We start from the raw sequence: 14,213 nt of genomic DNA, 5'->3' as shown, positions 1-14,213 counted from the left end.
GCTTGTCAGTCATCAAACCGTGCACGTAAAACCTGGGCATTTCATCGAAGGTAAAGTGTGCCTTGAAAAAGAAGCCGCTTGGGACCTAAGCTCTGTCGCAGGCTCATCTGGGTGACATCTGGCTGCCAGGTGGGACAGAGGACACCCTACTTACGTCCAGAGCCTCCGCCTCCTTCGAAGTCCGTGCTCCTCTCTTCCTCCTCCTGGACGGGGAGCCGGTTTCCGAGGAAGCCTGTGCATTAGACTCCAGGTTCTTGAGCAGACTTCGAGTGTCGTCCACCTGAAATGCAAAAGGTGGGGGACACACTGATGTCAGACGGCCCGGCGCCCCTGGGACTGGAGCCATAGGCCCCACCCCCCCGCAGCCAGGTGTGCTCCTCCAGGGCTTCTGCCACTGGGCCCTGTGTGTGCTGCCCCGCCTCTCACTCCCACCTGGGGACAGACCCGCACCTCAGACTGTCCAGGTGCGCCCCCCGAGAAGCCCCTGCAGCCCCTTCTCAGTGCGTCGTCAGGACCTGGGGGCCGAACTTGGGTCAAAGTTTGTCCCAATGTTCGTCCGTCAGTGGTCCCGGTAGCCTGGGAGCCCCTTGGGGGTGACAGCTTAACTCGGGACATGGCACATAAATATTAGTTCTCCTGTTATTGCCGATAACATCACTGGGTGATTTTTTAGAAAATATGTCAGATTACCTTAAAGTACAGAATGGCACTTGCAAATTTGCCTACTGGCTGAACATTATTCGTAACCCCAAAAAGCAACGCCTGGGGCGCTGTTGTGCTCACTCCTGGGCGTGTGCAGAATTGGGGGAGGTAGTCTGAGGGGCTACTGGGCAACGTCCAGCGGAGAGTGAGCTGCCTCTTGTTCAGCTCAGACCGCAAACGAGCGTCCTGTCTGTGTTCTATTTAGTGCCAGGCTTTTTTTCACACTTTTGCACTCTTTGTAGGTGATTTTGTTGTTGAAAGTGACCTCTAAGTGCAGTACTGCCTGTGGTCTAGCGTCCTAAGCACAGGAAGGCTGTGACGTGCTTCACAGAGAAAACGCAGGTGCCAGGTAAGCTTCGTTCCGGCACGAGTTACAGCACTGTTGGCTGTGAGCTCAGTGTTAGCCGATCAACACTACATATTAAGTAATGTGTCTTTAAACGGAAACACACATACGACAAGGCTTAATGAAACGTTGCAGAAACCTAGCCCTGTGTTTCCCCAGGGGCCACGATGCAGTGTTTGCTAATTCTGTGTTTGCAGTGAGCGTAATTATCGACTGTATTTGAAACCGTGCTGTGCCAGCGACACTTCTCAAGCCCCTCTTGACAAACCGGCTGCTCGTGGGTATGACCTTCGAACTGAAGAAATGTTCGTCCAGGAGTTAGTCACGGAGCATCCGTGAAGCGTGAGCCTTACCCTAGTCCCCCGGAACGGAGTACTGGACAAAATACACCGAGCCCCTGCCGTCGTGGGCCTTACATTCTAGCGACAGGAGAGAGATGTAGACAAAGCAATAAACAGGTAGTCTGTCAGAGGTGACCAATGCTATGGAGAAACAGCGGGTGGGGGGATGCAGAGTAACGGGAGGGAACAAGACTCTTCTCGGACAAGACGGCATTTGAGAAGAAGCTCGAAGGAAGTGAGAGGGAGCAGGCCAGTCAGCTATCTCGGGGACAAGCTTTGCAGAGAGGGGGCAGAGCCCATGCAAAGGCCCCAGGGCAGAAGCACGCTCAGCCTGGCCAGGGAAGCCCGTGGCTGGGGCACTCTGGTGGCGGGAGCTTTAGGGGCTGTTTGTTCTGCACTCACAGCTGCCCAGCACCAGGTTCTGCAGGGAAGGCCCGGGTCGGGTCATCCTAGAGTGAAGGCTCCAGGAGAAAAATGTCATCTGGTTTTTTTTTTTGCTCCCCAGTTAAAAATGATTGGGAGGCCAAGAGTCACCAGCCACTTGATTACAGACTAACACAGAAGACAGACACAAAGTAAAGAAGAGGAAAAGGCAATCGGGGAGGGGACGGGGGCGGGAAACTTGACGAATTGTAAAACCCTCGGAGAGATAAAATACTGGGTTGGCCAAAAAGTTTGTATGGTTTATCCCATAAAATAAAAGATACATTTTTCATTTTCACCAATAACTTTATCGATTTGGATATTTTGAGTACGTCAGCTCTCTGCCGTGTGGTATAATGTTGATTGTTCTCAATGTCTTGATTTGATCGCCATCAACTTCAACTGGGCTACCCGACCACGGAGCATCGTCCAGAGAGAAATAAATCTCCAAGCACGAAACTTCGCAAACCACTTTTGACACGTTCGATCAGTCACAGCACCTTCTCCATACACGGCACAATTTTTTTTTCATTCCAGTTGAGTTTTTACCTTTCTCGAAATAATAAAGCACAATAAGCCAAAAATGTGGCATATTTTCTTCCATCTTCGATATTAAAATGGCTACACAAAACTCACTAATTTTGATAAGTTTTTTTTTTAATGCGTGCTGATAGGACAGCTGTCACAATACAATCTAACAAAATTGTTTCAAATGAAGTTAAAGACAACTAACTAAGAGCTACTAGAGCCATTGTGGGGAAAACCCCAAACGAACTTATTGGCCAGCCCCACATGACATTTCCCAAGCATAAAGAGAGAACCTTCTGAGGACAGGAAGGACACAGCCAGCGCTCAGTAGTGCTGGTACCATTTCCCCAACGCAAGACTCCTGTGGCTGTGTTACAATCACATGTTGACTTGTAACCTGTCTCCCAGAGGCTCCCTGCCTCCAGCAGTCAGGGCAGGGTCGATTCAGCTCATTGAGGTGGCCTCTAAGATCCCTGGATGGTGGAGCTGGCAGCAGAAAGGTGCTCAGCAAATTTCACGGTAGGGATGAATGAATGAATGAAGGGAGGATAAATGAATGAAGGGAGGCCGTGAATGCATCCTAGCAAGCAGCTGGGACTCAGGAGAGGCTAACAAGGTAAAGCACGGAGCTAGGAAGCAGAATGGGCACCCAGGGGTGGGGATCCCCAGCCTTCCGGCCATGAGGCTGACCTGGGTGTCCCCCGCCAGCTTCCAGTCCAGACCCCCAGTGCAACCGATGGGGAGACTGAGGCTGGGAGGGTTTTGGCGGTCCTCTACATCACACAGCGGCGTCGGATGCAGGCATCTCTGGGGACAGCGCCCTTCTGTCCCTACGCCGCTCCCCTCTGGAGTCACTGTGTCCAGCCTCCTCCCGGAGCAGAAGGGGAGCTCGGGGCAGCACCAGTTGCGCGCAAAGCCCGCGATCAAGCTCCAGTGGAAGTAGAGCCCGGGCCCGAAGTCCGACTCGGGCCGAGGAGGACCGCGCCCCGTGCGCCCCACACCCGGGCTGCCTGCTCAGCGGACCCACCTGTTGTCGTGGCCACCGGCGGATGGTGCGGCAGCCGAGCCAGAGGCCGAGGCCGAGGCCGAGCGCGGCGCCCAGCAGCACCGCGGGGACCAGCAGCTCGGGAGCCGGTCGCACTGTGTCCCGGCCCAGCAGCAGCCGCGCGTTGCTCCGGCAGGCCTCTCCGCGGGCCATCGGGGGCACTCAGGCCGCAGCCCGGCCGCATCCCGTCTGCCGCCTCCCACCACCCCGGCCAGTCGCCCGGAGCACTGTCCCCGCCAGGTCTGCGACGCAGAACTGGGAGCCCGGGCGGGCCAGGGGCGCAGTGTGCTCCGCAGACTTTCTGGCCTGTGCGGTTGCCTTCCTTTGTAGCCTCTCCCGGATCCCCGGGCAGCCGGAGCCAGAGGGAGGAGCCTGGATCTTCCGCCAAAAACTTCGAGCCACCCCCGCCCCACCCTGGCCTTTGCACTGAGCATGCCCAGCGGAAGGCGCGTTTTTCAGCGAGGAGAACTTTTCGGAGGATTCTTGGTTTTCCCTGGGCCTCTGGAGCTTCAGCAGAGAAGGGGTTCCCAGCAACCAAGGAGGATGTTGCTCGGATAAGTTTACTGAGCGCTTACCATGTGCCAGACATTTAGCCTCACGATCTCAGCAACTTTCTCAACAGCCTGAGATAGTTACGGGGGCATCCTCGCGGTGACGAAGCTCAGATCCAAGGGACTCAGCGCAGGTCCCACTCCGGCTCGCGGCCAGCTTCTACCCATTGCGCCTCTGAACTTTTCTTAAGAATCTGTCTTATGCCTTTTCTTCACCATAGTCAACACTTTCCTCCCAGACAGTGTGTAGAAAGATTGTTGCACCAGCACCCAGCAGAAACACGATGCTGTGGAGTCATTTCATTCCCTCGGCGATTACAGAAACCACTGGGATGCAACCAGCGCCTGGCCAGCCGGGAACCGGACAGGGCCCAGGCTGGGAGGGTTTCAGGGCCAGGTGAGGTCAGCATCCCTTCTTTAAGCAAACATTCACTGAGCAGCTACTAGATGCCAGCTCTTGTCCTGGGTGCTGGGGGCACAGAGGTGAACACCCATGCGTACGCACATGTACACACACACTCTCTTAGAGTTTGGAGCTCTACTCCCTGTGTGGGCAGGGGCAGGGGGACCTCAGGGATTGGCTTCAACAGAGAATGAGGGGCTCTTGTGTTCTTAACCTGGACACGCAGCTCAAGTTTCTATTTTTTTTTCATTGTTTCCCCATCAACCCTTACGGGTGGGCCAGATGGGAACTCCCACCCAGATTTCGTTTTTATGGATGAAGAAACTGACAGCTGGAGAGGAAAAGGGGCTCGCCCAAGGTGTTGCCGCGAGGAAATGGGACAGATGGGTGAGCGCCTGTGTGGGTCTGGCTTCAGGGCTCACACCACCTTCTGCGGTGCCTCCTCAACGTTTCCTTGGAAGCGCCGCCCAGGCTCTGGGAATGTGTGTGGGGGCGATAGCCTGGCCTCCTGGCTTTATGCTGGGGACTCAGGCTTCAGTTTTGACAATGTAGTGCTCTTTGCATTTTACTTTATTATAAAGTTGTTTGAATATTAAAATCACCTTTTAACTTACTTGTTGTCTAGTACTATAGAGTAGGTGGTCCAGCAGTATGCTAGCATTGAGCCTTGGCCTGTCTTGCCCATCCTTGCCAGGTACCCTCCACAGGAAGCTTAGCTAGTAAACCCTTAGACTCCCAAACCCCATCACCTTGTCCAGGTCAAGGCCAGGAAGGCCTGTCCTTGGGGGCTGAAGGAGGGTCTGGCAGTTGCCTGGCTTCCTGGCCCCAGGCTGCAGACCCGGCCAGCTGCCCTGCAAGAGGGCCGCAGCAGGGGAGCCCCTCCCCCTGAACACGTGGAAACGTTCAGAGGGCCCAGTGGAGCAGGAGGAAGCAGAGAAAGCAATCTACAGGCCTTCTGGCCTCCCTTTCCCACTCCGCCTCCCTGTATGGCAACGCACAGCCCGATGCAGAGTGTTCAGGGAGGCTGCTCAGGCGCTGCCTCCTGGCTCCAGACACTAACTCCCTGCTCCCTGGCTCACCAGAGACGCCCCACAGGCTGGCCGGACTACCTGCCCCACCGGTGCCCCACTGGGAGCGAAGGCCTCAGGCAGGGGTGCCCAACTGGGCTGAACTGAACCCATCGGGAAAGGAGAGTCACCTTTTCCTCTCTCTGCCCCTGAGCTGCCAGTCTCCCTCCCAACCCCTGCCTGTGTGGTCCTGCCCTCTCTGGGCCCTCCGGGACACACGGCCTTGCCTCTCTGAGTGCTTCTCTGTTTGGGAGCTCGTGGGCCGGGGCAGACTCGGGTTTCAGCCCGGTATGTGTCAGGGAAGGTTTTTTGGAGAAGGGGGTCTCCGCTGAGAGTTAGAGAACGTAGGCGTTAGTGGAGGGGCGCTTGGAGCCCCTGGGATCTTTGGAGGCAGGGGAGCCGCCGGATCTGTCGTGCGTACAGCCGAGCCCCCGGGTGGGGCGCGAGCTAACCCAAGTGTGGCCGCCGAGCACCAGCTGCCGCGGTCTTCCACAAAACTTTCCGCGGCGGCTCGCACTGGGCATGCTCGGCGGCGGGGCGGGTCTGCGGCCCGGAAGCCGCCGCAACTCCGCGGCGCCCGCAAGTGTGGAGACGCTAGCCTGGGGCAGGCGATGGGCGCGGCGGCCGCCCCGGGGAGCGCCGCTTGGGTGCTGGCTGGGGGCCTCCTGGCCGCTGCCCTGGCGCTGCCCGCGGTGTCCGGGGCCCGAGACTGGCTCCCCGCGGGCCCAAGTGCCCTCCAGCGCCCCCTGGGCGCGCAGGCGCCCCAGGATCGCCCCCCAGCCCCCGGGGCGGGGCCCGAGCGCACCGCGCAGGTAAGGAGGTCGGGCTCCCAGTGTCCGCTCTGACTCGGGCGGCTCGGCTCCGTCTCCACTGGAGGCGGGGGCTCCGTGGAGTTGGGGAACTTATCAGAAAGGGCGGGCGCAGCGCGGTGTCTCTTAGTGCATCCTGCTTACGGCCGAGAACTCCCCGGAAAAGTGGGGACAGCCGCGAGATGGCTGCGGAAAGCCCGCGGCGGGAGGTGGGGGGCCAGGGGGACCCCATTCTGCAACCTGAGAGCTCTGCGGCCGAGGACCAGTCGCTGCACTTCTTGTGCCCGCGTTTCCTGCTCTGTAAGCGCGGCAGCATCTACCCCGAAGGGTCGATGTCGGGGTTTGGTGAGTTCGCGGTTGCAGAGCCCGTTGCAGAGGGGAGCGCCCCAGGAGAGAGTAACGGTGTAGGATTGCTGGCTGGAGCTGTACTTGACCGCACCCTCCGAGCTGTGGAGTTTAGCCACTCCCTCTTCACCCTGCCCCTCCCTCTGCCGTCCCATTCTGGGGAAGGCTCAGAGCCCTGGCCGTCACCCTAGATTTCAGCACCTCCTTCTCCCCAACTGGTCACCAGGCCGCTGCCCTTTGCTCCGGATCAGCTCCGATGTCTGCCCCTCGCCGCCCCCACCAGTTCCTGGGTTCAGTGCCACCACCGCTTTCCCTCTGGCCTTTGGTGACCATTCCTTCTGGGTCTCCCTCAGCTGCCTACTTTGAGTCCTGGCTCCACTGGGATTTTTCCAGCGGAGCCACTGGAGGCTGGAGCAGGCCAACGGGGGCGGCTTCTCACCTGGGTGTTGGATCCAGCTCCCGGGAAGCCACCTCAGAACACTGGGGTTCACGCCACCTGCTGCTGTCTGGCTAGTGTGCCCCCTCCTTGGACGCTATCATTAAGGAATTTGTCCTCTCCTCTGCTCACGGGCTCTTGCCGAAGTGTCAGGTCTGGTTAGGTGCACCCCTATGACAATGGGTGCTGTGTGTGCGCCCCAGACCCGGAAAAGGCCCCATTGTCCACAGCCACCTCCTTCTGTCCTATAGGTTTTAAGTGCCAACCCTTTAATCCTCTTAAAAAAGATCTTCGAGATTACTTGCGGCACTTCTAGACTAGCCAAAGGAGTTTCTTTACCCCCCTTAAAAGTCCTTCTTGTACTTTTATGAAATATGTGTAGCATGAAATTTTTTTGTTTTCTAATAATTTCTATATTTTATTGTAGCATGGAGACATTTCAGGAGACATTCAAGGAACTCCCGGGAACGGAGTAATTTTTCAGAAATGTGCCGTGGTGAGTGTTCACGGGCGGCTCATGCTCCAGGGGAAGGTAATTGGATTTCGCCCAAATCCTTTATTGGGGAGATTTTGTGTGTAAGAGCTGGCAGAGCACGGGTCATCTACTCACGTCTGGACACCAGAGTGATGAGGTGACTGACAAGGGGTTTATCGTTATTTTATTATCTGAGCCCTATTTAGCAGGGCTCAGATTGTTGGTGACAAATAGAGTGTCGTTAGTGAAAACCCACTGTGCTCACTTAGAATAGGCTTTAACATTGAAATGGTGCTTGACCACTTAAAAAGTTATTTGATGTCCTTTAGATCTTCAATCCCATGAGATGGCTTGCCACATTGTCCGTGTGGTGGGTCCCCGAGACCACCCTCAGGGCCCGTGACTCAATAGAAGGACTCACAGGACTGAGCCAAGCTGTTGGTCTCCAAGTGCCGTTTATCACAGTAAAAGCGTGCAGGTTAAAGCCAGCAGAGGAAAGCAGAGTTCCAGAGGGGCCGTCACCTGCTGTTCTCTCCTGGTGCAGTTGTGTGGATGGCATTTAACTTTCCCATCTGTGATGTGTGACATCAACCAGGGCCGCTGACTCAGCCTTGGGGTCCAGGGTTTCCATCACAGGTGGGTTAGGCACGGAGACCCCGTGTTACCACCCTCAGTCTCCAGCCCCTGCAGAGGTCACCCTGACCTGGCTCAGCCCAAGGCCCCTGGTGTACGAAGACGCTCTTACCAGGCAGGGTGTTCTGGGGCTTTAGGGGTCAGGCTCCCAGGAGCTGGTCCAGGGCCAGTCCTTTCTGTGGAGTGTGCAGGGCATGGGCGGCCCCAACGTGCCAAGTGACCCCTTTAGTGCCTGGCCCTCATCTTCTCCCAGGCCCTCAGGGGGTCTTTCTCCCCTTCTTGGGCACACTGAGTGTTCCAGCTTCTCCTGTGTCCTCCTGGAGGCGTGTCCTGGCACGTGCCTGCAGTCATGGGTGTGTGTGTGTATGCACGCACTCGCGGGTACCTACATGTGTCCATGCACATGCCTTCCTCTGCGCCTTTACGTCCGTGACGGGGCCCTGGACCCAGAGTTCTGCAACCTGCTATTCACATTTGGGTCCCAGAGTCACTTCTCCTGGGACATGCATGGCACCCCTCCTCCCTCCAGCTCCGGCATCTCATTCAGCAGAGCTGGGTGATGGAGGGGTCGGGCTGGTGGCAGCCGAGTTACAGAGGGGAGGGGGGCAGAGTTGCAGAGGCCAGGTGGGGACAAGCTGTTGGGCCACCAGGCGCCTTCCAACAGCTGCACTGGCCAGACATGGCCAGGCCGGAGGGAGGACAGGCCTGCAGGCGAGCCTGGAGACCAGATGGCAGTCTGAAGCTGGGCAGGGCTCTGGGGCCAAATCTTTAAAACAAGGGACCGAGAGAGAACCTCCATTTGCTTTTCTCGGTGACGCCACTTGTCACGGTCTCCCCAGCCTGATGCTGGTTTTGTGCTCGGATGTCTTTTCTCCCGAGTTTCTCTGCAGGAACAAGTTCCCTGCATCTCGGGGCCCCAGCGACTTTGAAACTGTCACCAGGCAGTGGCTTGGCTGGCGTCAAACTCTCCTGGGGCCTTGGAAGTCAGACCTGATGAATTCTCAGAACCTTTGCGAGACCATAATGCCCTCCTTTGTCCTCCTGGAGACATTTTCCACCATGCGTGTGCAAGGATGAGTGTGCGTGCACATGTGTGTACCCTCCCCACACATCTGTGTACACACATGCACATGGACACAGACCTTCTCTGCCTAGAGACGTACCGCGCACAGGTTGAGCCGCAGCGTCCTTTCAGGGAACTGGACTGGTCATTGACTCTGCCCTATTTCACCTCTGTCCCAGGTGTCGGGGCCGAGCGCGGCGCAGACGGCTCAGGTGCGTCTGCTGGTGAACAACACCCCGACGCCGGCGGCAGCCAACCTCTCAGACCTGCTTCTGCTCGACAACATCACCGGCCTCACCATCAGGGAGTCGCCTGGAAACAGGACCTCGGCAGGCTTGCAGGCCTTCAGGAGGAAGTTCCTGGCAGGTGATGGCCCGGTGCCCCGAGTCAGGGACACGCGCAGTCCCACAGCACGTGCCTCGTTCCACGTGTTCACTCAGCCGGTGCTCCCAGGAATTCCCAGGGGGCGTCCGAGGAGGGGACCACCTCCCTAGAGCTGCACCCGACAAGTTGGATCAGAAGGGTGGGATTTGGGGAAAGAATTTTAACAGATTATAGACACTCGATTTTTGTTGTGAAACATTTCAAATGTAAACAAAGATAGTTTGTAGCGAACCCCAGGATGGCCGTCACCCACGTGCCAGAGTTGCCGTTTCTCAGGAAAATGCAGAGCTCGTCCCGGGCTGTGCTGGAGAGCGGTCCGAACACATGGAGAGATGGGGCGCAGCAGAGCATGCTAGGGTGAGGGCCAAGTGGGAAGACAGGCATCGGTCAGACCCGATGGCTTGCTGCCCTGCCCGCAGAGCTGGTTGGGCTCTGTCACCCACTGGCGAGGGAGCTGGCGCTGCCAGTCTGGCAGGAGCCGAGCCGTCTTGCTTCCTACTGGAACCCACTCTCCCCAAGTAAGAGGGGCTCCCTGGCGATGCACCCCAAACTTACCAGTCAGAGGAGGTGCCCTGCCCAGGGAGAGAGGGCAGGGAAGGGCCACCCCGGATTTGGTCAGGTGCCCGCGCCTGTGGACAGAGATGACGGGTGTGGCTGTGTGTTTCCCCTGATGGGCTCTGTCGGCTTGTTGTTCCAGTCCCCTGGGCTTCTCATTGGTCTGCAGGGCGGTTGGTGGCTGGTCCTCTGGGGAAGGGAATCCTCTGCCGGTCCGGACTCCGGATGACCCCACTCCCCTAACTACCTGCCCACGCCCCTGTGTGCCCTTCTGGGAATGCCAGTGAACACAAGAGACCTCGTTTCCTGCCCCGTTATGGAAATAAACCCTCCCCAAGGCTGGAAATTCTTCCTGATTCTACTACCCACTCAAACCGTGCCCAGCCGTGCTATTCAACAAGGTGTTAGAAATCATGGGTTTGCAATACGATTAAAGGGTAACCTGGAGTTTATTTTGCATAAAATCCTCCAACAGGGACCTGCCAGCACGTCCCTTTGGCACATTCTCAGGGAGAAATGAAAATCTCAGGAGTGAACCTCCTACAAATTGAAATTCAAATAGATTCAAGTCCCAAAGAAGTCAAAATCTGAGACCAAGATATTAGCCCTTGTAAGTTTTTAAAAGTCTGAAGTCCAGAAGTCTTAAATCAAATTAGAATTCCTTAAACCAGCTTCCCAACATGCTGTTCTGTCCAGGCCCCCCAGACGCTGCTGGGGCCTGGAAGGGTGGGCTTCCTTCCACTGCAGGGGGTGCGGTGCCTTGTCTCAGACGCTGAGTTAGTTGAACGTCAGGTTTTCACATGCCTCCCTTTTGACAAAGTCCACAGAGCTCAGGCACAAAGAGAGTGTGGAGTGGCCACACAGTGGAATATTACTCGGCACTGAACAGGGGCAAAGTGCTGGTCCGTGCTCTGTAGATATGCCCCCCAAAACGTGCCCCGGGAACCCATGTTTAGACTCCCACTCCCGTGAGCTGACCAAAAATGGCAGATGTGTCCCAGAGAGAGCAGACTGGCAATGAGAGCAGGGGAGGCGATGGGAGTGGCCGTCTTTGGGCACCAGGCTTTTTTCAGGGTGAGGGGATGTCCTGAAATTAGACCGTGGTGATGGTCACACAGCCGGAAATGTACTAAAACAGGTGAATTGAGTGCTATGCAAATTTTATCTCAAAGCTGTTTTTTTAAAAAAAGACCCTCACAAGCTGAGCCCCACGATCACCCGGCTCAGACAGAAGCTGGTCTTAGTCCCTGGACAGGCTTGGCTGGCCTTGTCCCCGTCCCCAGGCTGTGGCTGAGGCTCCGAGGCCGCTGCCACAAAGAGTGGCTTTAGTTTACAAAGTGCCTTCAGTCCCCGCGAGGTGCCCGGAGCCCACCCGAGAAGCCAGTCAGTGGGATGAGTCTGTCAGTGGTTACAGTGGACTCAACCCATGGCCCGCATCTGGTGGCAGTGCCCCCCGCACCCCCGCCCCATCCCCGCTGCCTGCCCGTCCCCGCTGTCTCCCCTCCCGAAGCGGTGCTGCGATGTTGCCCGTCCTGCAAAAACTACCCACCCCGATCGCACTCGGGGCTCCTCTCTTCCCACCAGGCCTCCAGGACCTGATTGTGCACCCCCGGGTGGCTCCTCCAGCAGCAGAGCCGCTTTCTCCCAAGAGCCTGTGTTTTCTGTACAGCTTCTTCCCAAGCAGAGCTCTGGGCCGGGACCCGTCTCCCAGGGGAGCTCTGTTTCCTTCAAAGGGAACAGTTTTGTAATTCAGCAGCTGAGGGCCAACTAGAGACCATGAGGTTGGGGACCCTCTCTGAGCCCCAGGGGACCTTCACTGCCCCTCCAGGTCCCTGCCTGGTGCCACTGGCTGGGCACACAGACCCCGCTGCCTGGAGGTGTCTAAGCGGCAGTTAGTATCACCTGTCACCAGCTGTGGCTGCGTGGCAGGGGCCCCATTGTGACCCCCCTGTGTCTTGTCTCTGAGCAGTTGGAGCCTCCTTCTCCATCAGCTACAGCGCCTCGCTCGAGGCCGGAGATGTCGGGCATGGGGAGACCCTGGTGCTGCCGGCCCAGCTCACCTTCCAGAGTTCGTCACCGGTGTGTACAGCCTCGTCACTCTGGTTTCTGTCCTGTCGCTGCCCAGTGGGGTTGTTGTGGAAACGTCGACACTGAGGGCCCGGGATCTGTCCCTCTCTCCCTCTCTCCCTCCCTTCCTCCTTCACTGACGTCAAATTCTGGATGAGTGCACGGGCATTGGCATCTCACATCCTTTACCATGAACCTGGGTCTCTTGGTGGCTCATTGTGACCTTGAGTAATTCCTTAACCTCCGTGGACCCAGCACAAGGTTCGTATAAAGATAACTAGCACCAGATGCCGAAGTCTCGTGCTGCGCCTTGCCCAGAGTGAGCCTTCAACCAGCGGCATTCACGCTGGATGGCTCGCTGGAGCTGCCGTGAGAGAGCTCCATGGATTCCATGGCTGGACAACAGCAGAGACTTCATCCCTCGCAATCTGGAGGCTGGAAGTCCAAGGTCAAGGTGTCCACAGGGTGGCTCCCCGCTGAGCTTCTCTCCTGGGTGCTAGGGGACCATCTGTTTCCTGCATCTTCACACGGTCGTCCCTCTGTATCCTAACCTCCTATTCTTGTAAGGACACCGGTCACACCAGATGAGAGCCCACCCCGTGGCCTCACTCCCCCTTCACGACCTCTGTGGAGACCCCATCTCTGAACATGGCCACATTGTGTCATTCTGGGGGCAGGGCTTCAATGTGTGGCTTTGAGGGGACGCAGCTCAGGCCATAGTGCCATGGAGGTCGGTGTCTTCGTTTTTCATTTGCCGCTGTAGCAGTGAGGGCGGTGGCTGGGTGGCGGGTGCCAGGATCTGTGTCTGCGCTGGGGACACGGGAGGAGGCTCCAGGCACAGTGGGCACGAAATACAGCAAATGTTACACCCATGTCAGATTCCAGGCCCGTTTGACCAAAACATCTTTTTTTTTTTTTTCTAGAACAGAACGCAGCTGAGAGCGCTTTTCACTGTTACAGCAGAAGAAAAGGTAAAGGGGAGAGAATATCCAACCTGGACACCCCTTTAGGCCCCACGTGTCTTTTTATGCCTGTGGGGTGGGGTCTCTTATTCTCAGAGCCAGGGAAGAGCCCACTGCTGGCCCGCACCAGGCCAGGGGCTCCAGCGCCTGGGGTCCCCCCTGTGTCCTGAGGCTGTACGGTCAGTTTCCTGGGATGACTCCTTCCTCTGTGCCTCTGTCCAGCCACCCTCACACACACCCTGCAGCGTTTGTGACCCGGCCAGCTGGGGGCGGTATTTTATCTTCTCGAAAATTCCCTGAGCTCCGTAGTCTGGGGCAGTTCCCCCTGCTTCTGCCGTTCGCCATCGGCACGTCCCCATTTCCGTTCATCAGTTCGGTCACTCGCAGCTCACACTCCCTCCTTCCCTCGTGGAGTCTCCGGGTGTCCCCCACCTCGTGGCTGCACTGCGCATTTCTTAAGTACCTACTGTGTTCCAGGCTTTCTGAGTGGTTTGCATATGTGAATCCCATCATCTTCACAACAGTAGGGAGATTGTAGCTGTAAATCGCCCCCATTTTGTTGGTGGGGAAACCGAGGCACACCTAGGTCATGAGATTTGCTCCAGGTCACACAGCTAGTGTATCAGGGTTCCATGATGCCCTGCGAGGACGCACAGGTGGCACAGGCGGTCCCACTCGTGGCTGGGACGTCACAGGGAAAGGATGCAAAGTGGAGTTGGCCGAAGGAAAAGGCATGTGGGCGGAGTCTGGAGGGCCCAGGACATGCTCAGTTCCTCCAGCCCTGAGTTGGACAACTGTGTCGGGCGTTGTCCGCCAGAGGAGCTTGTCGGACACCTGGGGTGTTTACTGGGGGCCAGGCCCATGGGCAGGACCCTGTGCCAGTACATCCCAGGGTTCCAGGCCCCCAGAAGAAAGTAGGTGCTCGGCGTAGACCCCGTCATTGGTGCAGCACTGGGTACAGCAAGCACCTCTCATTGAGAAATGGTGGGCACCCGCCTGGAACTGAGCTCCCAGACGCCTGCCAGCCCAGGGCCTGCCTGGTGCGCCAGTGGTGAGGGGGGACCAGCCTCGGGCCTGC

At 57.3% G+C, this 14,213-nt stretch overlaps 2 protein-coding genes and 1 long non-coding RNA gene across 12 annotated transcripts in view; 2 read left to right on the top strand and 1 right to left on the bottom strand.

The window, feature by feature from the left end:
* EVC (EvC ciliary complex subunit 1) overlaps positions 1-3,760 on the bottom strand; it is a 51,355-nt gene extending 47,595 nt beyond the window's left edge. For all 7 annotated transcript variants that reach the window (XR_008426624.2, XR_008426625.2, XM_053922366.2 and 4 more), the window contains exons 1-2: positions 3,368-3,760; positions 155-280 (exon numbers count right to left, since the gene is read on the bottom strand). Coding sequence is in view for 5 of the 7 variants with exons in the window: in XM_053922366.2 (XP_053778341.1) it covers positions 155-280; positions 3,368-3,538 (297 nt within the window). In the remaining 2 variants the exon portion in view is untranslated. The remainder of the gene's footprint in view (positions 1-154; positions 281-3,367) is intronic.
* LOC128780658 (uncharacterized) lies at positions 168-2,357 on the top strand. Of its 2 annotated transcripts, XR_008426626.1 has the most exons (4): positions 168-294; positions 945-1,051; positions 1,246-1,506; positions 1,895-2,357. It is a non-coding gene; the product is annotated as an uncharacterized lncRNA (long non-coding RNA). The 2 variants fall into 2 exon arrangements; XR_011651143.1 differs by having other exon boundaries at positions 1,246-2,357.
* Positions 3,761-5,972: 2,212 nt separating the features above from the next.
* EVC2 (EvC ciliary complex subunit 2) overlaps positions 5,973-14,213 on the top strand; it is a 63,023-nt gene continuing 54,782 nt past the window's right edge. For 2 of the 3 annotated variants that reach the window (XM_053923254.2, XM_053923252.2), the window contains exons 1-5: positions 5,973-6,218; positions 7,424-7,528; positions 9,347-9,533; positions 12,076-12,185; positions 13,097-13,144. In XM_053923254.2, coding sequence (XP_053779229.1) covers positions 6,018-6,218; positions 7,424-7,528; positions 9,347-9,533; positions 12,076-12,185; positions 13,097-13,144 — 651 coding nt within the window. In that variant the 5' untranslated portion in view covers positions 5,973-6,017. The remainder of the gene's footprint in view (positions 6,219-7,423; positions 7,529-9,346; positions 9,534-12,075; positions 12,186-13,096; positions 13,145-14,213) is intronic. The other variant, XM_053923253.2, reaches the window with a different exon arrangement.

This window comes from Desmodus rotundus, chromosome 4 (assembly GCF_022682495.2).
Source record: "Desmodus rotundus isolate HL8 chromosome 4, HLdesRot8A.1, whole genome shotgun sequence".
In the NCBI taxonomy this organism is placed as follows: Eukaryota; Metazoa; Chordata; class Mammalia; order Chiroptera; family Phyllostomidae; genus Desmodus; species Desmodus rotundus.
The sequence above is the reverse complement of the archived record's forward strand: the minus strand, read 5'-3'. Positions and strand labels throughout refer to the sequence as shown.